This window comes from Crocodylus siamensis, chromosome 4, assembly GCF_052110815.1.
Source record: "Crocodylus siamensis isolate JL-2025a chromosome 4, ASM5211081v1, whole genome shotgun sequence".
Classification (NCBI taxonomy): domain Eukaryota; kingdom Metazoa; phylum Chordata; order Crocodylia; family Crocodylidae; genus Crocodylus; species Crocodylus siamensis.
In genome coordinates, this window is record NC_143398.1 from 193625437 (window position 1) to 193652501 (window position 27065).

The 27065-nt window shown below is 39.0% G+C and overlaps 1 protein-coding gene across 1 annotated transcript in view; it reads left to right on the top strand.

The window, feature by feature from the left end:
* Positions 1–27065, top strand: part of CALCRL (calcitonin receptor like receptor) — a 114469-nt gene that overhangs the window by 61198 nt on the left and 26206 nt on the right. The window contains exons 2-9 of the mRNA XM_090045271.1: positions 4325–4415; positions 6218–6321; positions 7310–7454; positions 10603–10713; positions 11708–11820; positions 15180–15271; positions 23999–24125; positions 25983–26136. Coding sequence (XP_089901397.1) covers positions 6271–6321; positions 7310–7454; positions 10603–10713; positions 11708–11820; positions 15180–15271; positions 23999–24125; positions 25983–26136 — 793 coding nt within the window. The 5' untranslated portion in view covers positions 4325–4415; positions 6218–6270. The remainder of the gene's footprint in view (positions 1–4324; positions 4416–6217; positions 6322–7309; positions 7455–10602; positions 10714–11707; positions 11821–15179; positions 15272–23998; positions 24126–25982; positions 26137–27065) is intronic.

A 27065-nucleotide genomic window follows, 5' to 3' on the forward strand; every position in this document is an offset into this window, starting at 1 on the left:
GATGGGAAATCAAAAAGTATTTGATTTGTCAGCTTTCCAGCCTTACAATCTATGAATCTTACATTATCTTCAGGGCCTCATTGGCTAGGGGCAGACCTTACACACAAACCAGTTTAAGTCATCAGAAACTGGTTTAAGCCTGTAACAGAATATAAATTCACTGCACATGTACCAGTTTAAAAAGGGCTGAGACTAGTTTAAGATAAATCTGGTTGAATATAGTATCAGACTTAACTGATTTGGGTCAAACTGGTTTATGAAACTTCTGTCCCAGACCACTTCCTCGTTTAAGTTAAATCAGAGTCCTCCAGCATCCCAGAATGCTCTATAGGCCTGGGCTGGGTTGGGCTGTCTGTTCCAGCCAAGCAGGGTTGACCCCACCCCTCTCTTCCCTAGCCAGAGCACTAACACTGCTCTGGCTGGCTGAGAAGAAGCTGGGGATGGAAAACCCTTCTCTGGAGTGCTGCTGGATCTGCCCGGCAAGGGGGCAGCAGCCCTTGCCAGGTGTTCCTGTCCCATAACCCCCTCACTGCTCCAGTGGCAGAAGCAGTGGCAAGGGCAGACTCCAGTAGCCTGAGGAGAAGTGGAGGTTTAAGCCTGGCATTGCGGGCAGGGCAGCACAGGCACCGATAGGCACTGATAGGGTCCATTGCCTCACTGTCCACACTCCTGGCCTGTGGAAGTTTGTCCCACAGCCCAGGAGTGCAGCTCAGTCCAGCCTGGCCCTGAGTCTCAGGAGAGCAGGCAGTGACTGGGCCATGGCAGCACACCCTTTCCTTTCCTGGTAATGGAGGGGACCATCGCAGCAGGCAGAGGTGAGGCATCTGTCACCCACTGCCTGCTTATGGTACTCGAGGTGGGCTGCCACAAGCCAGTCACTGCCTAAGCCCCTGGGCTACGGAGCCAGGCCAAACCAACCTGCACTCCTGGCCCACAGGGTCAGCCTGGACTGGGGTGTGACAGTCCATTGGCTCTCCCAGCCACTGCCCAAGACCCTGGCCCACAGCAACCTACCCTGAGTGCCTGGTGCCACCACGAGCAGGTGGCAGGTGACAGATGATTCACCTGTGCTCGCTGCAATAGTTTAGGGAGGGGATGGGGAGTCACTGCAACCCGCTTGTAAACCATGGCGCCCATGAACCCCTCCCCCTGGGGCTGCCCCAGCCTAGGAGGCACCAGTGAGTGGGCTCCCCCCCTCCCTGCAACCAGGTCACATCCCTCCTCCCCACAGCCAGCTGGCCACTCCTTGAAGGGACTCAGCCTAGGACACTGTGCTGGTGCCCCCTCATCACTGCTACCTGCAGTGGGGGGATTAAACCCCACCCCTTCCTGCAGGCTACTAGCATCTGGCTGCTGCAGGCCCAGGTGCATGAGTTAAGCCTGTCAATGCTCACACCGCCCACCTCCCTGCAATGACGGGATTAAACCCCCCCTTTCCCTCAGGCTACTGGGGTCTGGCCCCACCCCTGCTCCCAGCCAGGGAGTGAGCAAGGATGGGAGCGGGGCTGTGGATCCCTGACAGAGGCTGTTTCCTGCTGCCCCTCCAGGCAGACCCCATTTGGGGTCTCTGTAGGCCAGGGTAGGGGGTTTAAACACCTCCCCAGTCACACGTAGGCTTGTCCAAGTGTGGCCATGTCCCCCCCAGCTTAGTTTCCCTCCAGCCAAGGGCTCACTCTACCATCCCCCAGCTTCTGACCTGAGCCACTGCAGGCATGTGGCTACATATCCAGAGTCAAAAGTGAATGCCTGTTCACTTCCTTATTGGTTCAGTCTATGCAGGTTAGACTAACACTAAAAAAAATTGATATCGTTCATGTTTTGGGGGTATAGGTTGTAACCATGTTGGTAAGAACATAAGCAGACAAGGGCGTTTTTGGGTAAATCCAATATCTTTTATTAGACTAACTAAAGTTACTTATATTTCATTATGCCAGAGGTATCAACATATGTAATTAATGCAACTGAATACACTCCAGCACAATGTCAGTCTGAGTAAATTAATTCCAATGTTACTATCTATGTGTGCATTTAAGTTTAGGAAATTACTGTGCTTCCGGATACCACTTGTATCTGATAGGACTATCCAGCGGTGCAGTAAATTAGTCTATTGCACCTAATTGCTACACGCATGTAGACAGTGATACTTTACTGTGCAGCAAATTAGTCTACTGCATAGTAAGGCATTTTGTGTAGACAGAGAATCATAGAATCATAGAATCAATGAGTCGGAAGGGACCTAGACAGATCATCTAGCCCGATCCCCTGCCTAGGGCAGGAAGGAGCACTGGGGGTGGCAGGGGTCATAAGATTCCAGCCAGGTGCCTATCCAGTCTCCTCCTGAAGATGCCCAGCAAGAACTCAAGTTCCTTAGGCTTCTTTCAACAATAAGGTTGAAATAGCCTCTGCTATTAACTGCTGCTTTCTATTATAGTCTTCAAATGTCTCAACCTTCATATTTTCCAAGTTAAATATTTATTTTGCATTATTTGCTCTTGCAACACTTCCTCAGTGTCATCTGTGGCTTCCATTTATATTTTTCAGATCATTAATAGGACCTCATTCTATCAACAGTTCCCCCAATCCAGTACATCAAGCTATTTTTCAGTCTTCCTAACAATGTTAAGAATTCATTTTGAGTGAGCAAATCCCAGGACATGCTGTAAGAAATATTTACTGAAGTCCAACAGACTAATGAATGGCCCTTACTCCAGGCCACGTTGGAGTAGAGGACTCTGAGTTTTCTGGCTATACAGCTTAAAGTTTTGGAGATATTGCTGAGGGAAGCATTCAGAGCATTATGGACTTGATCTTACCTCTTATCTACAAAGAATAATTGGAAACATAGCATTAGACATTGGAAGACTTGATATGAGAAGCCTACAAACCACTAGCTGCAAAAAATATTTGGGTTATTTAAGGTTCTGGGCTAGTGGGCAATCAATATCTTTTCCTATGTTGATTCTTTCTTATGAAATGTCTAACGCTGTTTACATACACTGTTATGTAAATGGTCTTAGACCCTGAATCAAAACAGCCAAACTCTGCTTTCTTTGTACCATACAAGAATTTAAAGGTAAATGGAAGAACACAATTTGAACTCAGGGCATTATTTGATTTTCATGCTAACTCTGTCATCTAGCCTATGTTTTAGGGAAAGGATTTAGGGATTCTTGTAAGGAAAATGTTTCAAACTCTTAGCTCAGTTTGGTTACATAGACCAGCAAAATCCTTATTGCATTCTCCATGCCATGCCCCTTGTGGCCATTTCACCATCCTTATGCACACAATGGAGCAGTCCTAGCCACCCTGCTGCATTTTTTGGGTAGAAGACCACAGACATCTGTTATCCCTTTTTACCAGGGGCAATGATTACGGGGTGCATGTGGGCATGGAGGTGCACCCCTTGCAATAAGGCACTGCCGACACTGCTGCTTGCCAACCCCTGGTTGGCACTCGCCACCCGCCTGCTGCCAACAGTGCCAGTGGCATCTGCAGGAGCTCCCCCGCTTACTGCCGCCGAGCTCCCACCACCGCACTCCCACTGCCGCCAGTGCAGCTGTGCCCCCCCAGCAGCTGGGGACACGTGCTTTTTACCCAAGTAGTTCACTACTACTTTCTCTGGCTTCTGTAAAAGTTGAGCAGGTTTTTGATCTGTCTGAATGGAACAGTCTATACTGTCAAAAATCTGTTAGCAGTTAGAATCATATGCATTTTAGATGTTACATTTACAAACACAGTAGCTAATAACAGATGCAACAGTGCTCCTTCCTTGTCTCTCTCTCAGAGGATGATCACTTCAAGGACCTACTTTCAACAGTCCTTTTCACATACTGCTTCATTCCAAAGAATTCTTGTGATTCACCTCAGAAGGATTGCCTGCATATTAGTCAACCCATTTTAAGTCTTCAAAACAACACAGTGGAAGTCATGTTTTAGCAGGCAGCGCTAAAGTACTACATATATTGGTAGTAAAAAGGAGACAGAGAAAATGTTGGGCCAAATTTATCTTTTGTATAAACAGACGCAGTCGTAAGTGACTTTAAACCCACAATAGGGCTGAGCTAAGGTTTGTCTTAAAACTGATAATTATGTTGGACAGACTGTGCAACCTACAAAATAAGTGGCTCTGACTGTTTACTTGTACTACAGTAAAGATGAGAGGCCAGGGCCCCATTGTACAAATATACATAAGACAGGCAGAGCACTTGTTTAACACAACTGTTATGTCTAAAAGAATCTTTTCTGTGTGACAGGCTTTTTGTGAAATAATCCCGGTGGCCATCTTATGATTGGTTATGAATGTCAATGAATCACTTTCTTGTAGGATATGACTACTGGGTAAGACAACATCTCAAAGACAAGAGTGAGTATGAACAAAGGGAAAATGTTGTTTGAGTCTGAAGACTGCTTTACATGTAAGTAACCAGCTCCGTATTACATTCTTTCTTCAATATATAATAAATTATTTATGTGGTTTAAATAGTACTCTATTAGTATTAGTGGTATTATCCACACCACTGAGCTCAGTTTATTATCGTTCTCTACTACAACACTGTTTGCTACTACTACTATTGATGGAACTTGATGGTAATAAGGTAAAATATGATAGCTGATCTACATTTAAAAAGCCCCTTTCTATATGAATCATACATTTATGTTAGAAAATGTAGAACATAAACATGTGGAAGGTAAAATATGATTGCCGCTCTACATTTAAAAAGCCCCTTTCTATATGAATCATACATTTACGTTAGAAAATGTAGAAGACCTTATGAAACCAACTTCTCAGTACTCACATGAGGATGCTTCATAAGTCCGAGGATTGCTTGTATTTATGCAAATCCAAGGTGACCCTGAATTTAAGACAATCATCCAGCAATTAGATTCTTTACATGGAAATCTAGAAATTAGTTATTTTCCAAGTGCAGAACCTAATTATTGGAGACTCGTCTTAAATTTGTCCCCACCACCACTGCAGCAGGGAGAGAAATAGGGGGCAGGTGGTGAGGAAGGCAGTAGGGACAGGTTATGGGGGAAATAAGGGGCAGGCACTCATAGTGAGGAACAAGTCGTTGCAAATCCCTCTCTTCAGCTTTCTTTGATGGATTTCTCAAAGATGGATCAATTGAGAGATTTTGTGCTATTGGGGAGGGGAGTAGATTTTCCTTCAGAGTACAAGAACTTGTTCGTGCAGTATTTGGCATTGCAAGACATGGTGCAGGCTCTTAAATTGGCTGAATGTCCTTTAAAATTATTTAAAATGTATTCACAGTGGGTCTGTTGTGTCCAGAGTAGTCCATTCTGTTTTCATGCCACTTACACCTGCAGCCAGTCTACTATAATGGGAGACATTTTAAAGGCTCCCCCATCCCCACCACCTCTTGTTGGATAATTAGACTTTGTTATTATATTTATGGGAAATATATCCCAAGAGTTCCACAGAGATCTAATGCTTCTGTAGTTGGGAGTATTCCACGCTCAGTAGATACAAGAGACTATTTCACAGTTCACTACTTGTCTCTGTGTTGAGCCCATCATTTTTGTAAAGTTGTAATTTTAACCTAAGGTTACAATATGTTGAATCCATTCTTCTAGAAATGAAATAGAGTCAAATTTCATGATTAAACAATTTCTAATGTATGATTTCCACTCTAATGTAAATCAAACTACGTTTTGTTTTAACACATTGATTCATATGTAGTGAAATGCTGGAATTTAGCCAGAATTTACCAAATGTTTAATGATCTACTTCATAATGGGATAAATTCTCTCCTGCACCACAGCTGGTTGGCTGAAGGCAGGGGGTGGCATCAGATAACAAGCTCTAACTCCCTCATTTTGTAGTCCTTGTACCATCAGATATATCCATAAGTTTGGCCACTGATGTATGGTTCTTTAAAGGACACTATACCAGTGAGAGGTTGGTATAGCACAGCTCTACCAAGTCCCTCCATGCCCCAGTGCAGTCCTAGCAGGAAGCAGAGGCAAAGCTGGAGGATTCAGCAGTGCTACGGATATGTGATCATGGCCACACAGCTGGAATTTTCTGCTAGTGATTTGTTGTAGACTATATCCCACCTATAATTGATAGGAGTTGCACCCATGTTAAGTGATTAAAATTTGGACTATTGATTGTTCTGATTTGTTTTTAAATCAGGCTGTTCTGTAATTCTGAATGATATGAAAGCATTTCTTCTTATGACTCTTCTTATGACAGCTTGATCTTATTGTTGAACGATAGCATTTAAATACATTGCATCAGATCTAGTGATGGAGACAAACTGGACCATATGTTTGCTACTCCTCTTATCTGTTACTATGGTGAGTTATAATGCTTTTCTTGGTATGCTTAATACACAGAAACAATACTTCTTGTCTAGCTCTTGTACAAATTTCTGAAAAGGACACTCCCCTTTAAAATGATTTCCATCTTTTAAAGCCTGTGTGTATTGGGATGGGATTGTAAAACCCTTTGCTTGTATTGATGACAGGTGTCCCTTTTGCTAGTAATGGGTTTTTTAGTGGTAAAAGTTTTTGACCTTGTACACATGTATGTCCAGGTAGTATCTCATTTGTAGCAATCTGAGTAGCGCTTTCATATTTTTAAATAAATAGACTTACTAATAGTAAAATCTTTAAAATGAAAGTTTGATTTATGGGGAGTAGTATATTCAGTAAAGCCATTTGTATTTTACATTTAAAAATGACTATTTTTGTGATTGTATAAACTCAGAATGGTATTTCCTCTATAGCCTCAATTTCTCACAAATATGCCTAGATTTTCCACCTCCCTGTTTTGGTGTTTTACGGTGGTTTGATTTGTATATAGAAACCGTTAGTGTCTAAATAAAAAACAATCCAAAAGTCTTAGTGATTTTAAATGGGAAATCTCCTTAATGCAATATTCTTTTCAGCCTGATTCAAAGCCCTTTGAGGTGGATATTAAAATATCCGTTTACTTCAGTAAGCTTTGCCAAAGACTCATTTTTCTCCCTACATATTATTCTTTTCCACAGTAAGTTATAATCTTTTGTAATTAGACACTTTCACTGTCCTCAGGGACTGTTTACTCAGATTCAACACTAAAAAATATCACCATTAAGGGGGGAAAAATCAGGTTATTTGTAATGGATCATACTATTCTTTTTTCTAGTAAAGTTATGTAATTGTTTTTGCAAAATGATTGTCTGTCTGTATGCTTACATGAATAACCAAAGACTTAGATTAGCAGTTAAACAAAAAGTACTATGAAAAGAACAATAACTTTTAAAAACAAACAAGCAAATAAAACCCTCCTTTTTCTTTTTAGTTTTTTGCCACTGCTATACCAGCTGAGGCACATCAGAATAATACAGAAGACATTGGTCAGCTGAGTGTTACCCGGAATAAGATTATGACAGCACAGTATGAATGCTATCAGAAAATCATGCAAGATCCCATTCATAGAAAAGAAGGTAAAGGATATTTCTTTGAAGTAGAACATTTTGAACTGCATTCATTAGAGGACTAAAAGTCATCTTTCTTTCTTGGTAGCAAAATTTTGAATTTGCAACATGTTTTTTTTAATTCTGTTGATGCTGCTTTTAAACAGATTACCATTGTCTTGCCAATAAGGAAGAATAAATAAGCGCTGTGGAAAGACACTATAGTACCTCAACTACCCAAAATATTGCTGCCCTACAGACTCCAATGCTGTAATTACACATAGGTAGAATTATACATCTAGATTCAACTCCAGTTCAGTTGACAATGAAGAAAGTTTCTTCATTAGGGTAGTAGCTCTTTTGGGTTCTTCTACCCTTCTAGGCACTTGTCTTTGAAAAAATGAAAGCACTTGCTTTGAAATGTTCACATATTGAAACACACAGGTTATCTTCTAACTTTTAGTTTCAAGAAGGAAACTATTCTTTATCTTTCAAGTATTCAAACCATTTCTGTCCAGACAGAAGCCAGTGAATATATTTAGAACAGAATGCCCTATGGTTTCTACTGATCCCACTTTGGAGGAACTTCAAATGCAAGCGGCATCTAAGACTATAGATGATATCGGTTTTTCTTTTTGCCATTTATAGAATCATGCATGGTCTTTTAAGCCATAATTTGTTTGCTGCTTTGCAAAAGGTACCTGGCAGAAGAAACTGGAACCCAGGATGGCTCCCTCCCAGGAAAGTGCCCTCATCATGGAGCTACAAGATCTAGAAATAACTCTGTCGTTAGAGAGGAAAACCCACGACTCTTTTCTCCAGGAAGGAGCCAAAATAACTAACTTACAAAGCCATAGTCCTCCTTGATTGTTCTGCTTCTGATCTTATGGTTCTGTTATTCTTGGTTCTAAGCCAATCCAGTCCATAGCTTAGTGATTAGGATGCTTTCCTAGGAAATGGCAAATGGGGGGGGTTGAATTCCCTCAGGGGAAGGAGGGGCTATAGCCCTGATCATCTACTTCCTGAGCAAATGATCTTATCACTAATCTATTAGGGTGTTGGATACTATCACCCCCATTCATATGTTTGAGTGGTCCTGTGCTTTATATTGATCCACTGACATTATCAAGTATTTTGGAAGGTATTGCCTTCTGAGTGGTCCCTAGATTGTGACATGGTGGATGTACTGTCTTCATAGCCATAAGTTTGATGTATAGATATTGAGAAGGAGAGGGAATCTGGGCATTCCTCTGTCTTGCCTTTTCTATTACTGAATCATATGCCAGTACTGCTGAGCAACAAGCCAACTGGGAGGTGCATTCAGTGCCTTGAAAGTATTCAAATACGCTGAATGTGCAATGGTAGGCACATCCAGTATATAGGAAGTACCTAACCCCTTCAGTTTTGGTTCACCTTTCTGAGGCACCTATATTATGGGTGTTGGGATGCTGAAATGGAGATGTCTACAAGGTTAATTTAAATTTGTTCCTAATTGCCCTCAACTCCCCCTGAATTTATAGTTTTCCATATGCCTATTGGGATTAAGATCACACAATCTGTAGTGGGGACTGTGGAGCCTGATTAATGTTTGTCTATTACTTTTAATGATATTTGGTAGGACTTTAGAAATTAGAGAGGGGCTGAGATTTGCATTTTTCACTCAAATTTGCAAATAGATTAAATTAAACAGCTTCAAATTTTGGTTCATTTGAAATTCAGATCCAGTACTGATTTGAATGGGGTAGGTTTAATAGTCTGAATTGCTATCTAAGAAATGGCAAATCTCAGCTTTGTGGACTGAAATGCATGTCTTAATCTTGGGTAGTGGGTACTGCTATGGCATATATACTTGCATTAACATGCCCAGATTTTTGGAGTCAATAATTAACCTGGTCATTGTGTCACATTGATACACTTATATACTTGCCGGTATGGTACCCAGGTTAGCTTGGGTCATTTTACATGGTATTTCATTTTGCTGTGTATACTTCCTGTGTGTTCTTGGCTGTTCTTAACACATCCATGATAGATGTGTGCCCATATGAGTATTTCCTAACAAATGCATGATCCCAGAGTAAATATATTTTTGTTAAAATGTTTTATTTATATCTTTTTGAGTCTTTTCAGGCAATGTACTGTGCTTAGTTTAATGTAGATTTAAGAACCACCATTTTAAAAAAGAAATAAATCCTATCCATAGTAGAAGGTTAAATTATACTTTTTCCCTCTTTAAATCTTTTTTTTAAAACTTCTAGAATCCTAAAAATTAGATAGGACCAATCCCAATTTTCTGTACTCTTCTCCTAATGAAATGCTTATGCTGAAGGCAATATTTGCAATTTAGGCATAACCATTAGTGTCCAGTTTTGAGCACTGTACTTTGAAAAAAGGGTAGATAAAAGAGAACAATGTTAACAGGCTCAAAAAAGCACAGCCTTTGAAGACAGATAGAAAGAATTGGGTTTGTTGATGACTTCAGGGAAACCTGGTGGAAGTCTTTAAGTATATGAAAGATTCCTATGAACAGGACAGTGATAGCTTATAGTTTATGTCTACCAGGGGTAGAATAGGAAGTAAATTTACTTCATCTTCAGCAAGAGAGATTTAATATAGATATAAGACTAACTTTTTGAGCACTGGAGATGGCCACTTAGGGAGGTTGAGAGTGCTTTTAAAACAATTTAGACCAGTGATTCTCAATCAGAGTGCTGCAGAACCTGAGGTCCTGTGAGATCCTTTTAAGTGTTTCATGCAATATTAGCCCTGTTAGGCAGGTAAATACCTACGTGTGACTCACAATATAAACCCAGAGATTTCACGTTAGGATCCATTCCATCAGAAACATACTGTTGTGGTCTTTCTGAATTCTTTGAACAGAAGAATTGCTCTATTATTTTTTCATAGCAATAAAAAAGTGAAAGCTATAAGCTGGCATTTTTTGAGGAGGGCCTTCAGTCTAAAAATGTTGAGAACCACTGATTTAGATAAATCAAGTCTTTTACAGATTTTTTGATTGAAGTGTTTCTGTGTTTTGTGCTGAAAGTATGCAAACTATAATACTAAGAGACCTGAGTAACTTAAAGAAATGATTTGGTTTGTATAGACTCTATTACAGATTCCAGCCCTTGTTATGGAAAGATCTGTATGAATTGTATTTGATTTACCTTCATGTTTATAGGTACTTACTGTAACAGAACATGGGATGGTTGGTTGTGCTGGAATGATGTTGTTGCGGGTACCACATCAGTACAACGCTGCCCTGACTATTTTCAGGACTTCAACCCATCAGGTAAAAGTAGAGGAACCTCTGCACTGAGGTTGCTTGAAAAAATTGCTTGTGGCTGATTGAATACTCCTGTCAACCTAGTGGCCAAGCTCAAGTCACTGGTTCAGCTAGGATCCAGTTAAATGCAGGTTTACTTGATAGGTACACATTATCTACCACATTCACTGGCCACATAAACAAGCATGCAGCACCATCACTACCACACCACCACACCACTAATTGCACCTCTGGGATTCAATAAACTAAAAAAAAAAGTCAAGGACAGGTCAGATTTAGCTAACAAATGTTATCTGACCCCAGCATCCACCCCAAACTTTCCCCTAGTGTATACAGTAACATAGTTTAACATCTTTTTAGCTCAGTTTAGCTGATTAAGGTCAACAGTAGTCTTCCACTAACGTGAACCCGATCTCTTCCCATAGTCTAATTGTTTTTACTCTGTGGCTAAGCTGAGGCTATTCTAGGCTTCTGTTCCTGTGGTGATCCTGACTTGGAGGTTTCCGAACGCCCTTTCACATCTAAGAGCTTTTGGTCTGTCACTGTTTGCTATACCGTAGCTATAAAACAGTCACTGAAAATGCAATTTCTAAAGTGACTCTTGACATTCCAAGCAATTTCACTCATGACATTTTTCTCTCTTCTCTGATCCTAGTTTACAAAAATAAAATCTCACATTTTAATTGAAATCCCTGGCTGCCATATGACATTTACATTTTCCTGTCACTTCTTCTAGTAGTGTTCTAACAGTGAATGTAAAATATTCTTCTGAGTAACTGTATTGGAGAAGATGGACTTTTTTTTCCCCTTAGGAATACATCATTTTCCCTTGCCAAGCAAAAACAATGGCCTCCAGTTTCTCAGAATTCTAGTTTAATAAATCTGTCATTCGTTTGCCAAATTTTATGGACTATTAAATACTAGACATCAGAAACAGATCTTTGCTATTAACTTTTGTGGTTTCTGTTTTGTTTTCTGTTTTTATTTTCACTGGCCAAAGAAAAAGTTACGAAGATCTGTGATCCAAGTGGACACTGGTTTAGACACCCTGAAAGCAACAGAACCTGGACAAATTATACCCAGTGTAATAGCTATACACATGAAAAAGTGAAGGTAGGAAATAAATGCATGTTGCCAGTGATGTAGGACTTTTAATATTCATATTATGTGTGTCAAAACCTAAATTCTGATGCAGCATTAAAATAGCCATTTCATTGCTATTAAAACTGTATGTGGCAGTATTTCAACATAGAGGGAAGGCAGTCTGTACAGAGAAAAGGGGAAAGTGTGTTAAGAGCCTGATTTTCATTTAAGCAGTTTTTATTGGATTGAAGAAAATGAAATTGTATTTATTTACTAGACTTATGTCTTCCCCACATAAGGCTTAGGGTGTCTTACAAAATAACTTGAAAAAAGAGTAAAATATTAAAATAATGTAGTATAACAAAGCAAATTGCCTCCCCAGCCCGCAAATTCAAAACAATCCATCCCAACCTACCTATTCCTATTCCCCTGCTTCTCACCTAAGAAAAGCAACCTACCCTCTTCCCTACCCCATGCGCAACACAACATCATTTTGTTATTTCCATTCATTTGCTCTATGAAAGATAGTTTCCTTCCATACTCCCTCCCATCTTATTCACTGTCTGCCTCTCACAAGGGAACTTTGCAAGGGGTGGAGGAGAAAATCTTTGTGAAGAGGTCCCTTTTTAATCTGAAAGTTTTTGTTTGCTTTATCCTCCCATAGAGAGCCATGTTACAAACACTGTAGAGTTCCAAGATGCACACAGATGTCTCTGCTCAGTACAGTCCCCTACCAGAAATGCAAAAATGAAGTTTCATTCTGGAGTAACTGTATCTCCAGCAAGGGGAGTGCCTTAGTAGAGCTAATTAAAAATAGGTTAATTTTTCATATTGATTTTAGAAAAAGAAAAATCCTGTTTTTATTGAAAAATTTGGACCAGCTGTACTCCACAGTGGATTCCACACAGGAACCTTGGGGTTTGGTTGGCATGTATTTCCCTTTTATATATGTCCTGGGTTCCAGAGAGTCATCTACCAAGTTAAGATATAAACAACTGTGCCATCTAAGTGAACAAAACAATTTTCATTTCCACAGATCAGGCAGAGATAGATTTGTGCATAGAAAATTGTGTGTGCCATGTCCCATGCAATACAATATGCATAATAAGGACAGGATTACAATAGGCTTCAATGCAATTTGAAAATATGAGTCAGAAATCTGACAAGAGTTAGAAAGAGCTGCTAAAACCCAACATCCCACCTGTCTTTGATTGTATCATCTGTCTATGGCAGGGGTGGGCAACTTTTTCGGGCAGAGGGTCGCTTACTGAGTTTTGGCAAGCCATCAAGGGCCGCATAACAGGCAGCCAGGGGCAGGTAACTATTAATTTTCTAAATTTTTTAGGGGCCCTGCAGGCCAGATAGAATGGCCTGGCGGGCTGCATTTTGCCCACCCCTGGTCTATGGTATCTAGTGGTATTGCAGTTAAAATGAAATGTATTTCTAGCTGAACAAATATGAATATTGTTTTTAAATAAACAGTCAAAATTAAGGCACATAGCAAATGGAATAATGTAAAACATATACGTGAAAAGAAACTGAACTTTTAAATCTGTGGAGGACCAGTTTGTGAATGAATGTAAGCTCATGAAAGAGAATAAGGATCAATAATCCTGGCATCAATAAGAATATTTAAAGGAAGAAATGGTAATAACCACCTATGTCAATTCTATCAGTCAAATTTAACTTGGTACTGGATAATCATCCATGTTAGAACAGCTACAAGCTATAATAGGAGTATATTTCTAAAGACTTGCCTTAAATGATGGGAGAGACCAAGCATCTCTAAGTACAATTTAGTTTAGTAAACGGGACAAATGTCATTACTCTTTTATTCTAATATTTAGCTGCAAATAGAGGGAAGATTAGCCAGACTGGCAAAAGCAGAGCCATCTAGCACCCTTAGTGCAAGTAATCTATTGTGCTCTGACTTATTGTACTATTCCATACAAAAACCAACCTGACAAGAATATGCAACTGCTTATTTAGTTATATATGTGGCTTGCTGAAAGATCATATCCTATGCCTTCATGCATCTTTCAGTAGGTCAGTTAAATGGGGCACAATGGATGATTTTTTTTTAATGTTGCTGGCTAATATTATTGGCCAGTATGTAGCTTCTGCACAGCACATTGTACCCTGTTCAACCCAGAAAGGAATCTTCTGCCTCTTCTCAGCTAAATGAGTCAGTACTCTCAGAGAGAGAAATAAGACATACAACCATATGTGGAAATGCTTCATAAGGTAGTTAGAGGTCAGAGTTAAAAGTACATGATCAATCTTTGCTTGGGAACTTCAGATTTTTTTAGTACTTCACTTGGCAACATTAACATTCTTTTAATGTCATTTGTACAGAGTTTCTTTGCACTATGCATCTTTTCTTTATAGAATGGAATATTTAATCAGAGGAACTACTTAGATTAAATCATTTTATATGGGTCCTACACAATTGGCACAGTGGATTTTCAGTGGTTAATTCAAGCTTCAACTGAGTTCATCTAAGCAAAGGAATGTCTACTACAGCTTTGTGTCCTAGTCCTGGTGGCACAAATTTGTTCTTTCAGTTCCACGTGGAGAACCATCTTTTGTTTTTAGGCATATGGAATGAAGATTTGTTTTTCCTTACATGCAAAATGAGGATAATAGGTCTTACTTCATCACAGACAGATCTGTAGAGCTAAATTTAATTATTTAGCAATTTAACATTTGTAAAGTGAATAGTTGTTCTTAAATAGGAAACACTAGGTAAGGTGATCTTAAAGAATTATTATTGAAGCTTAATGTACTTTTAATCCAGTTTAATCCAGATCTGCCTAGTCTGCCTATTTGGCTAAAGTTATTTTTGTTCCTCTTGCTTACGATTGATATGAAAAATGAACTATTTCTGACATTTCATTAATTTTGCTTGCCATAATTATCTCTAATCACTTTGTTAAGTACTTAATTGTAATTGATATGGTAATTAGTTTAGTTAATTTCCTTTACCACCTTCAGGAATGCTAATTGAAAGTTGGCATTCCAGTATGATAGTTGCACCCTGTTTTGAAGGAAATGTCTTTCAAAAGCTCCAACTAGAGAAAAAGAAATGATTACATAAATGGATTTTTGAAACTATAATTTCAATAGTAGGTTAATCAAATCTATGACAAGGATGTGCCCAGCAAATGGCAGAAATAACTAGAATTTTGTAAATACAAAGGCAAGATATAGGAGCCTCTGTTTAAGAAAAAAAGTCTTGAATGCTATTGCAGTGAGTTCTAAACACTGCTTCATCTTTTTTCATTTGTTTAATCCTGTAGTTCTACATGTAATAGACTGATCCAATTGTTTCAAATATGATAGTTCTATATTCTCCATAACTTATTCTTTATTTGGTTCCTTTATTACAGACAGCCTTGAATTTGTACTATTTGGCCATCATTGGACATGGTCTTTCAATTGCATCACTCTTGATTTCCCTTGGCATCTTCTTTTATTTTAAGTAAGTGTATTTAAAATTTTGCACCATGCCTTTTTGGTTATAATATTCCTGGGTAATCAGGTAACTTGAATCACCTTAAACATGAAGTCTGGTGTATGATCAAACTTGAATCATGTATTTACTTTACATTTGGTGCTACAGCATGATAGTAAAGAGAAACTCTCCTTTCCCCTGAAACCTAAGAAAAGGTACAAACAGGAATAGGTGGTACAAGCAGGGAGAATAAATAAAAGATTATGTTGATTTATATATGGAAGCTAGTGGCTAATGAAGGAGAGTGAAACTACCACAAATTAATAATGAAATTCTTTTGAATAACCCAGAATGACAGCTCAAGGTAAAGTTACTGATGGTATCTTATTGGCCTGGTCCATTTTCTTCAGCAGTGGGTAGGGTAATAAACCTCTAGTCCTGATGAGTTAACACTTTAATATATTGAGCTAGTAGACACCACCCAACAGCTGTTTCACTAGGGGTTACTCCATCATCAAGCAGTAAGAGAGACCAGCATTTCAAAGGGATGAGAGGATGTTGTTTCCTTCCAAGCTTTGCAGTAGGTAATGAGCAGGAAGATACTCAAAATAATGAAGACACATTGGGCTAAATCCTATCACATCAAGCTCAGATAGTCAGGTTTCTGTCTCCTCTCTCTCTGCACCAAACCAACGAAGCAACTGAGCTGTCTCATAGCATCTATTGATGTTGGGTTCTTCAGCACACTACTATAGTGGGTAATTTGGACGGATGGACTCTATCCACCCCTCAGCCTTTTCTCTTGTAGTCTAGCCTTCAAACTCAGATGCATAGGGCCTGCAAAGAGTATCTTCAGAGCTAAGGTTTCTGGCCCTATGTGTATGGATCCTCCATGGAACTTCTTCAGCTTGGCTGCATGGAGAAATTAGAACAATAGTATCATAGGGTTGGAAAGAACTTCAGGAGGTCAAGAGACTTCAGGATCTGGGTTTGTTCAGCCTGAGCAAAAGAAGGCTATGGGGCAACTTGATAGCTACCTACAAATATGTCAAGGGAGAACACCAGGATCTAGGAGAGGAACTTTTCAGAAAAGCACCCCTGGGAGGGCATGGTCCAATGGACACAAACTAGTCCAGGAAAAGTTTCAGCTGGACATAAGGAAAAATTTATTTTCCATATGGGTAACTAGAATTTGGAACACACTTCCAGCAGAGGTGGTGAAGTCACCATCCCTGGAGGTTTTTAAAAGAAGGCCGGACAAACACCTCGTTGAACTCATTTGAGCCCAATTACCTCCTGCCCATGGCAGGGGACTGGATGTGATGATCTTACAGGTCCCTTCCAGTCTGTCTTTCTATGATTCTATGAAGCAGGATCATCCCCAACTAGATCATCCCAGCCACAGCTTTGTCTAGCTGGGTCTTAAAAAACCTCCAAGGATGGAGATGCCGGAACCTCTCTGGGTAACTGTTCCAGTGCCTTACTACCCTTCTAGTGAGAAAACTTTTCCTAATACCTAACCTAAACTTCCTTTGCTTCAACTGGAGACCACTTCTTCTTGTTCTATTATCTGCTACCATTGAGAACAGTCTAGCTCCATCCTCTTTGGAACCACCTTTCAGGTCGTTGCGGGCTACTAGGCTTCTTTTCCACAGACAAAATTATTCCAGTTCTCTCAACCTCTCCTCATAGGTTATGTTCCCCAGCCCTCTAACCATTTTTGTTGCTTTCTGCTGGACTCTCTCCAATTTATCCATATCCTTTCTATAGTGGGGGCTCAAAACTAGATTTCAGTCTCCAGATGCAGCCTTACCAGTGCTGAATAGAGGGGAATAATCATTTCCTTTGATCTGCTGGCAACACTCCTACTAATGTAGGCCAGTATGCTGTTAGCCACTTTCACAACATGAGCATACTTTTGGCTCATATTCACCTTATTATCCACTATAACACCGAAGTCTTTTTCTTTAGAGCTTCTTCTTAGCCAATCAGTCCCCAGCCTGTACTGGTGCATGGGATTGTTCCATCCTAAGTGCAGGACTTTGCACTTATCATTATTGAACCATATGAGATTTCTTTTGGTGCAGTCCTCCAATTTGTCTAGGTCTCTCTGAATCCTAGCTCTACCCTCCAGCATATCTACTACTTCCTCCAGCTTAGTGTTATCTGCAAACTTTCTGAGGGTACACTCCATCCCATTTTCTAGATCATTGATGAAGACATTGAACAAAACCAGCCTCTGGGGCACTTCACTCGATACCAGCTGCCAACCAGACATTCGTTGAGCCTTTGATGACTACTATTTGAGCATGATGATCCAGCCATTTTTCTATCCAACTTGCAGTCCATTCTTTGAACATGTACTTCTTTAGCGTACCAATTCATCTGAACTTTAGGTCTTTGGTTGCAGAAGAGGGAAGATAGGTTTGCTTCATAGGTATTGAAGCCAATGGCAAAGTATCTGCTGCCTTAAAAGAACATTTAATCCTGCTGCAAATTGAACTGTTTGGTCTTTCTGGATGCTTCATAATGTGGCTTATAGTGAGGTGATTGGTTCTTGTTTGTTATAGACTAAGGACACAGATAGACACATGTTCACTAGCTTAATTTACATTGATTTTTATGATGTTGTAACTGGCATAAAGAAAAAACATATGTGCAGTTATCCCAGGGAAGTTCACACAATAGACAGCTACTACAGCTCTTTCTCGCTAGGCAGGGGGGGAGCAGATAACAGACTGTTTGCTTTTAGCAAATTGACATCCCTGGATGGATATGGATTGACCAAACACAAACTTCTGTAAGTTATCTAAGTACAGTTTACCCCTAGTTCTTTCAGGGGTAACGCTGTACCAGGTTAGGTAATTCTACCCCAGTTCAGGTGAGGGTGCATAGTTTATTCAACACTTTTTTATACAGGTGTTGTGCTAATTCAGTTCTGAATTCAGGCCTCCAAACAGTGCTACAGTATTACTTACTATGTTAAAGACTAGTGAGACTACTAACGATAGGGAACTCTCCCCCTAGTAATTTTGATTTTAATATTAAGTATCTGCTTTCAGCAATCTTATAAAAACAATAATCCCTCTATCCTCCTTTCAATTTCTGATGTACCTACTCTTATCTGAGGCAGGCTAAAATATTCAGAGTTTTCTCTTAGTTTCAGTTAGTATCAAGGAAAAATATCTTTAGGCATCAAGTATTTAATCCATCAATTTAGAGACACATTTTTCCGCAAGATTTTCAAAAATCACTTTAATTCTGTAACATTCAATGTTTTGAGTGTCTTTTTTGAGACACTAAAGAGGTCTGGTGTTTAGAATACAGTTATTTAGCATTTTCTAATAACCCTTTTAAGAATAATTTGGATTGTTCCCTAAAAAATGAATGCTTTTGGAAATCTTAGAATTAACCTGTAGTGTGCAAGTTTTCTGCCTCCCTGTTGGACATTTTTTTAAGAATGGCATATGTTTTTTCAGTAAAATATATTTATTTTGGAACCTCTTTATTCATTTTTGCACCATTAAATAAGATAAACTCATGAAAGAGCTGTGCATTTCTATCAACTGTTTGATTTGGCATAATCGGGATGTACTGCTGCGTTAAACCTCATAAAAAGTTTAACAGATTAAAAATCATGTGCCACAGAAGAATGCTTTAGGATTACATTTTTAAACAATTTGGATGTTATTTAAAAGTTCAGTTATATTAAAGCTGTAATTTCAATACTTATAATATGAAACCCAAGCCAGTTTCATCTTAGATTGTGGTATTTACTGCAAAAGCAGGTGGTCTGCTTCGCTGTTATTGAACTAAATTGTAAGAATTATTATGTTTGTCTAATTCTCTAAGGAATTTTGTCTCTGGTAGAAGGATTTTGTATCCTTAGAGAACCACATGGAAAGAATTCAGAACCACAAACCACAATTTCTAGACTGTGGTTATTCTGGGAAATAAACGGAAATTACAAAATTTAAAGGGAGCTGAGGAAAACCTCTACAACATGTTCCCATGGGATACATGTACAGTTCCTGTGAAGTATTTTTAGTACTGCAAAAGTCAGTGAGGAATAAGACTAATTCCAGGATGTGTTGTGTGTTGACTGAAGTTTGTTATGATAATTCGTGATTTTAACAGGTGGCTTTTTTGTTGTGTGGGGGTATGCTTGGAATTTTGAATTTGCATCATATTTATTCTTTTAATGATTCATTGTTTCCACGTGATGTCTGTTGGACTGTAGTTCATAACAACATGGTTCAGAAGAATTTTCAAGAAGCTCCACAGTAGAGAGATGTGGGATTAATTGCCTCACAAGAAGGTCTTATACTGTTTACTGATGGAGATTGGTTAAAATCCTGAAGTATGAAGTTTTGTATCTCTTCCAATTTTTTAAGCACTAACTATTAGAACTCTGAATATTTTTGTTAGTCATATAATGCCAAATCCCTTCTAATCTTGCCAAGTGTTTGGCATCACAACAACCTGAGGTGGTGAAAGCCAGGGTCTATTTTTGTGTTGGCAAAAAAGGATTTCCTTTTTCAGTTTTGAATTTGCTGCCTTTTGGTTCCATTGAATGTCCCCTTATTCTTTTTTTTGAGATCTAAAGACTGTTTTTGGAGAGAAGGCTGTCAGGCTCTGCTCCATATAAGATATACTATATTGGGTAAAATTTTCAACACCAGTTAAGAAATTTTGAAAATGGGACTTAAGGGCCAGTTCCTATTTCATTTACTGGGCATCTAAATGAAGAAGAGGAGGACCTCTCTTCCTTTTTGTATTAATAGTTTCTTCAGAGACTTAAGCAAGGTGTTTCTTCGATCACATTTAGGCATCCAGAGGTCTAATAGGTCAAATAAAATCTGGCCATAAGCACCTAATCCCAATTGAAAATCAGTTGCAGTTAAGGGAATCACGTTGATCCCAATAGATGCCTGTCTGCATTATTAGATGTCCAAATGCCTTTAAAAACCTGACCATAAGTCCCTTAGGTCCTCTTGAAACTTTTATTCTTTCCCTCTTATGCATAGACATCACAGGCATCTATTTTATGAACTATTATAAGTAAAATCCTACAGATCTTACGATGACAGGCTGAGAGCCATGGGACTCTTTAGCCTGGAAAAGCGCAGGCTCAGGGGTGATCTGATGGCCACCTATAAGTTTATCAGGGGTGACCACCAGGATCTGGGGGAACATCTGTTAACCAGAGCGCCCCAAGGGATGATGAGGTCGAATGGTCACAAACTCCTGCAAGACCGTTTCAGGCTGGACATAAGGAAGAATTTCTTTACTGTCCGAGCCCCCAAGGTCTGGAACAGTCTGCCAGTGGAGGTGGTTCAAGCACCTACATTGAACACCTTCAAGAGTAAATTGGATGCTTATCTTGCTGGGATCCTATGACCCCAGCTGACTTCCTGCCCTTTGGGCAGGGGGCTGGACTCGATGATCTCCCGAGGTCCCTTCCAGCCCTAATGTCTATGAAATCTATGAAATCTATGAATAAAATGAAGTATCATAAGGACCGGAAATGCAGAATTACACAGAGGGATTTCTAACTTCTTTTTAATGCATGGAATTTAAGTATAGCAAGAGAAACTAAAATGAACTTAGATCATAATTATGAATAGGTATGAGTAAAAGCTATTATGTCATTAACAAAACACAGCATGGAAAAGAGATGTGTGTAGGGGGAAAGGTAGAGGTGGAGACTTAGGAAGGGATCCTATTTATTGCTGAAAGCAATCTTTCCTTATTAAATGTCATAAGTATTTCTTTCTTATTTCTTGTCCTGTGATGCTTTCACAGGGTGGGGGTGGGTGTGCTGAATATTCAACAGGAACAGCTGTTCAGTGACCCTGAGAGATGGCCTCATAAATTGTACATTCCTTTCCTTGCCTGTGCAATGATGTCTTGATAATAAGACAGAATCCCAGATTTGTTCATGACTCATTTGTGCATTTAAGAATTAGCTCTAGGCTGGAGTTGTTTTTATATATAAAATACACAGAAAAAAAAAATCTAACCAAGTATCTTTTATCACTTAATTCTTTTTCTTTATGTTTTCTATCCATTTCCGTCGGGCACATGGGGGTTTCATGTAGGGCCACATTTGAACACCCTTACTCATTCCTTATATAGTCAAGTTTTACTTCACTGAGACTAAATATCCTTACTACTCAGTGGATGAATCTACATATGTAATTCATGCAAAGCAATAAACTCTGGAGCTTATTGCTCTAGAGTTTCTTGCTGCTAGGTGCACCATTTGAACATATGCCCAGGACTGCAGCAAGTTGAGCCAGGCTGGAGCAGCCCTGGGTGGCAGGGAGCCCCAGGGATTATCCTGCCAGCTCAGGGCTGCCCCCCCTGCCTCCCATCCCCCCCAAGATCAACATGCTTCAGGGGGCTGGCTGCGGCATGAGGGTGATCCAGTGGAGGGCTATTCAGCAGACAGGCCACACAGTAAAGCACCCTCATACCCCAGACAGCCAAGGCAGCATCTACACATGCACTTCTGTAGAGTAGAAGGAGTTTATTAGTTTACTTCAACCTAATGTGGGTACACATGTAGACGCAATGTTTACTGTGGAGCTAATTAGTAAACTTCACAATAAACATCTCATGTCAATGGACCCAGTGTAAGTAAGGACTCCACAGTTTGGCCTCATTGACTTATTGGCAGTTTTGGATACATGTGGAACACTTCATACTTTTTCTTTTAGAAAAATGTGATAAACATGTGATCCTTATTTTATAGCAGCCTTATTCTAAGATTTAAATGGGTGTAATTTACTTCCTATCTAATCTTAATTGTCTGCACCTGCTCTGGTGAACTTCTTCCTTCCTTCCTGTGTTTCACATGTCCTCAAGAGACTGCAAAGCCTGGGCTGCTTTCCCTCCCCAAATCTTTTGAAGAGAGTTGTACTGAAAGTAGAGGATTCTTATACTCATCTAGTGAAAGGACTGCCATTGCATTCAAATCCAGTGTGGAAGGTTCAAGTAGGAGAGATTCTCCTAGTGTCCTCTGTCTCATACATACAGCGAACAGCTGTATATGTTCTGAAATTTTCATGAATTGCATTTTTGGAATATTACTTATACACCCTTAATAGTTCATTAACTTAAATGTTTTGTGTTGAGTCCATTTTGTTTACCTAGCTTTGTTTTTTTTCTTTCTGTCTGTAAGGTTGATCTTCACAAAAAAATTTCTAATGAGCAACATTCACGTATCATGCTGTATAAGCAACACTAGGTTAGGCCTCTGTAACTTTTTCTGGAGTGAGGGATAAATCAAATTGTGCAGCAGATTTCTACAGCCTTTGCATTACTATAATGGAACCGCCATTCATGTTCCTGCTTACAGGAAGAAATGCACCTCTAAAAGAATTTGCTGTGTGTTCTCCTTAAATAAGTCTTTTAGATTATTTTAATCCTTCATCTTCCTCTAAGGTTTTTTTATATATACTTAAAACCTTAAATATCATTTATACATAGCATTTTATAGCTGTATTTCGTATTGTGCACTTAGTTATTTAAACTTTGAGTTCTTTGATCACTGAAAATATAAAAGACTATACTTGTTTGCTTGGACTTTCCTTTGACTGTAGCCAACTGGCTTCTCTAATCCAGAAAACTGGAGGCAATGAAACTCTCTTCCTCTTGCCATGTGCTTGCTGCCAGCCACAGACATAAGAAGAGGGTCCTGTTTTGGCTCTCTTCCCTCTTCCTAATCTGGTATTATTCCTTTCTATATGATAAAACTTCCTCTCAGAGGCAAGGAGCATTGTATAACTGAAAAGCCATAGGAGGTAAGCATCCAAAAAAGACAGTGCCACCTCCCTTTCCACATCCCTTAAAAACGAGACTAATAATGAGAAAAAGCTCAAAGTAAATGATGAATTTTAAAGCCAATGGCTGGTGAATTTATGGTTGAAAGAGCTTACTGAGACAAATAATATAATTATATATTCATTTTAAAACTTGTAGAATTATTTATAGATTGTTAAGATTTTACATAGATATGGAAGGTCAGCAAACAAAGGTATCAATTATATGCTTAAGGCCATACTGTTGTCATGTATGGTAAGGTAAGAATTTTATATTTGGTATTCAGGGTATCAAACATACAACCCGCACAGACTCTCAGCCTGCCTAAGCAGCAGGCACTAGAAGCCGAGGAGTCTGGCCTGCTGCACAATCCATGGCCCCACAAGGCCTGACCATCATTGGAGAGCTTGGCTCACTGACACTGCTAGACTGTTCTCCCAGACCCTTCGCTACCACCTCTATCACCATGGTGGCCACTGTGACAGCCCATGTGGCTTGGGAGCAAGGTGCTCTATGGTCCAAATCTGGCCCAGGTGACTTTGACACCCTTGCTCTATATAACACTGCATAAACATCAGTTATTTTGAGACATATTGTCAGAAGTTGATGGAGGTATGGAATACAATATCCCCTTACATTAGCATAAAAACATCTTTTTCCAGAGGTTTTTTTGAGTAAATTCCTACAAAACAAGTCCTTTCATTATTGGCATAATGGTATCTGTTGGATTTGCTTTGCATTATATTCAATCAAAAACAAGGCATCCTGTATCTTTAAAATAATCATTAATTATGTAAAACTGAACATGGAAGGAAAAGTTATTATCTGGCTTTCTTCCTATAAAATAAAAAATTCCAAAACTTTAGAATATCAGATTAGTCCTCAAGTATCTATTATATATTAATTTGTCTCATCTCTCTTTCCTAGGAGCTTGAGTTGCCAAAGGATCACCCTCCATAAAAATCTGTTTTTCTCTTTTGTTTGCAATTCCATTGTTACAATAATTTGGCTGACTGCAGTTGCCAACAACCAGCAGTTAGTTGCGACTAATCCAGTAAGTGAAAGCGTGAAAGCGTATTTGGCTGCCTTGTTGATTTGTGTGGGAAGAGATTTAGCAATGAAAATGACATAAATGAGGGATGAATAGCTGATGAAAAGATGTATATAAAAACTAAAATGTTTCAATTACTGGACCAATGAATTCATTTTTAATATAACAGCAGATGTCTAGAAGCAGCTTAGCCAGTTCGGGTATGAGGTTTCAAAATCACAGGGGGATTAATTAAATAGACAGCCTCAGATATTTCAGATTTTGATCTGGTATCGTGTATCATGTGGAGCTTCATTTTACCCAGTGCTAAACAACTACAGGATAGACACAGAACCAGAAAGGATGACTGCTGTGAACTTATGCCAGGGGTCTACATTTGCCTAAAGGGTGGCAGTCAGAAAGGCTGGAGTTTAATCCAAGGGTCTAAAAACTGCTTTCATTGTGGCTTCAGCTTTCCTTTCTTTAAAGTGTGATAATAATAATTTGCTACTTCACTCAAGGGCAGTTCTGGAGCTAAAATGGATTAATTAGTTAGGGCTAGATTGTGGGGCCTGTGTTCATGTTGGTGACTGTTTACATTGAGAGTCTTGGTAATTCTGGATGTTTTGAAATATTTTAATTAATATTTAGTGAAATACATTGTTGTTATATAATGTTGCAGTCCTTATAGTAATGAGTCTAATGGCTAGTACACAGATGTTCTTTTCTCATGGGTGGTTTAATATGTTTACTATATTGGATATAATACATTTCTGGGATTTACTCGAAATTAAAATGGTCTTGCCATATGCTTTTGTATGTTTATTTTTAAGGGAAAGATTATCTTAGCAATCCAATGAAACCAAGCCTAAATCCATATATAGTTCTGGTGTAATAAATAACTTTCATTTTACTGGTTTAAAAAAAAAAAAGGTATCCCAAAACATTCAGTTTTGTCCTATTTCAACAGAACTCAGATTTGTGCTCCAAAACCAAGTAACAGTAATTTTTTTTTTAGGCTGAGATTGATTTTTTTCTTCTTCTATTCCTATGGTGATATAATTGAAGATTATAATTGGAGTGCCAAATTTAAAGAGGGAGAGATGTGTGGGCCTGATTTTTATGTCCTTTACTTGGGGATAAATTGGTAGAGAAAAACCAGAGGAAAATCAAAACCTATAGACAATTTCTGCTTAGTATAGTTGGCACCAGGGCTAACCATTCAGGAGATTATTCTCCTTTTCCTGGAGAAAGTACATGCACTGACTCTACTGGAGCAACTAATGTAACTGAGAGGGTGATAAAGTAGCATAAGTAAGATTGGGGCAAACAGGGAAGTGCCAGCTTGTGGTGGGAAGAGGGATGGGGGGAGTGGAAAAAACCACTGCTGCTGCAACTATACAGTCATGCTAGTGGCACAGCAGCAGCCAGAAGTCACTGCTGCCCCTGTATGTTTTAACTGCTCAAGGTGCTTTGCTGCATTGTTATATGCCTCTGGGATAAGAGACCTAAGTGAAAGATCTTCGTAGAGAAGTTGGCCTCAGATAATTGCACAAAGGAATTTTTATTTGGCAAAATGAGTACATTTACGTCCAAGTAGGCAAGGAACCTGTGAGAGGAGAACATAACGTTGAGGTTTTTCTTGACGCACACCGTGTTGCTGGAGGCTGCTAATGTACCCAGAATCAAATCAGTGAAACTGTTACCTTCTGTGTGGGGCCTCTGAATGTAATCATGAGAGTGATGTTAGGAATAAAAACATATCAAAGCAACATTTATAATAAAGCAGGGTAATCCAGTGCTTTCCACTTTGCCATTGATTCTCACTAGTACTATTGCAGCCAAATTATTTACATTTTATCTTTCTTTTTTCCCCTACAGGTTAGTTGCAAAGTGTCTCAGTTCATTTACCTGTATCTAATGGGTTGCAATTACTTCTGGATGCTCTGTGAAGGCATTTATCTGCATACTCTCATTGTGGTGGCTGTCTTTGCAGAGAAACAGCATTTAATGTGGTATTATCTTCTTGGCTGGGGTATGCAATACATATGTTCTTTCTTTTTCTTTTTTTTTTTTTTGTGGGGGGGGAAGAGGGGGAGGAGAGGAGACCAAAAACCACCACTATGACACTTGGGGTACAATGTGCAAAGCCTTTATTATTTTCAGTTTCAAATGGTATCATTTACTTTTTCTGAGCAATTCTGAGTGCACCAGACAATATTGTTTCTCTGAAATAAGAAGCAATATTGCACAAGAATGAAATACAGTTCTTTCTTTAATATTTTAACGATGTTACAATTCTTAACTTAACAAATCCTTTTGCACGTACCTCTATCTTTGCATTTGTAGAGTCAGGAAGTGACTCCTCCTTTGTATAGAGAAAATAGTCTCCTATTATGAAAAGACATTAAGAAGTAATTATTCATTGTTTCTCATTTTTAAGATATTTATACAGGAATGAATGTTTATTTTCAAAGAAGTCTCGCCATGCCTAGGTGGAGGGTCAGAAACTGACTTGGAGAAGGCCAACCATTTATTTTTCCAGCAGTTCCATTTGACCTATATTGTTCAAAAAGTAGAGAGAGAACTACTGTGTCTAGAGATCTCAATTATAAAATAGCATCATAAAAAGCAGCCAGCCATATCTGACAGATTTCAGTAGAATAAAGAGCACATTTTCAAAAGTCAGATTTCAGTCTTCTGATTATATTTGCACAATGTTTCAGCCCTAAATTGTATAAATTATCAATAGTTTTGGATACTTCTGTTTTTGACTGCCCAGACTCAAAAACTAGCTTAATTTTAGAGCCTGGAGGTGCTTGTAAATGCAACAAGGGTTTAGTTCAGTTTAGTTTTCTCTAAATTGGAATAGTTGATTTTTTTTTTTTTAAAAACCCACCATTTCTACTGTTTCAATTTAGGCAGAGCTAAACTGAACTAGCCCTTCATTGCATATACCCAAGG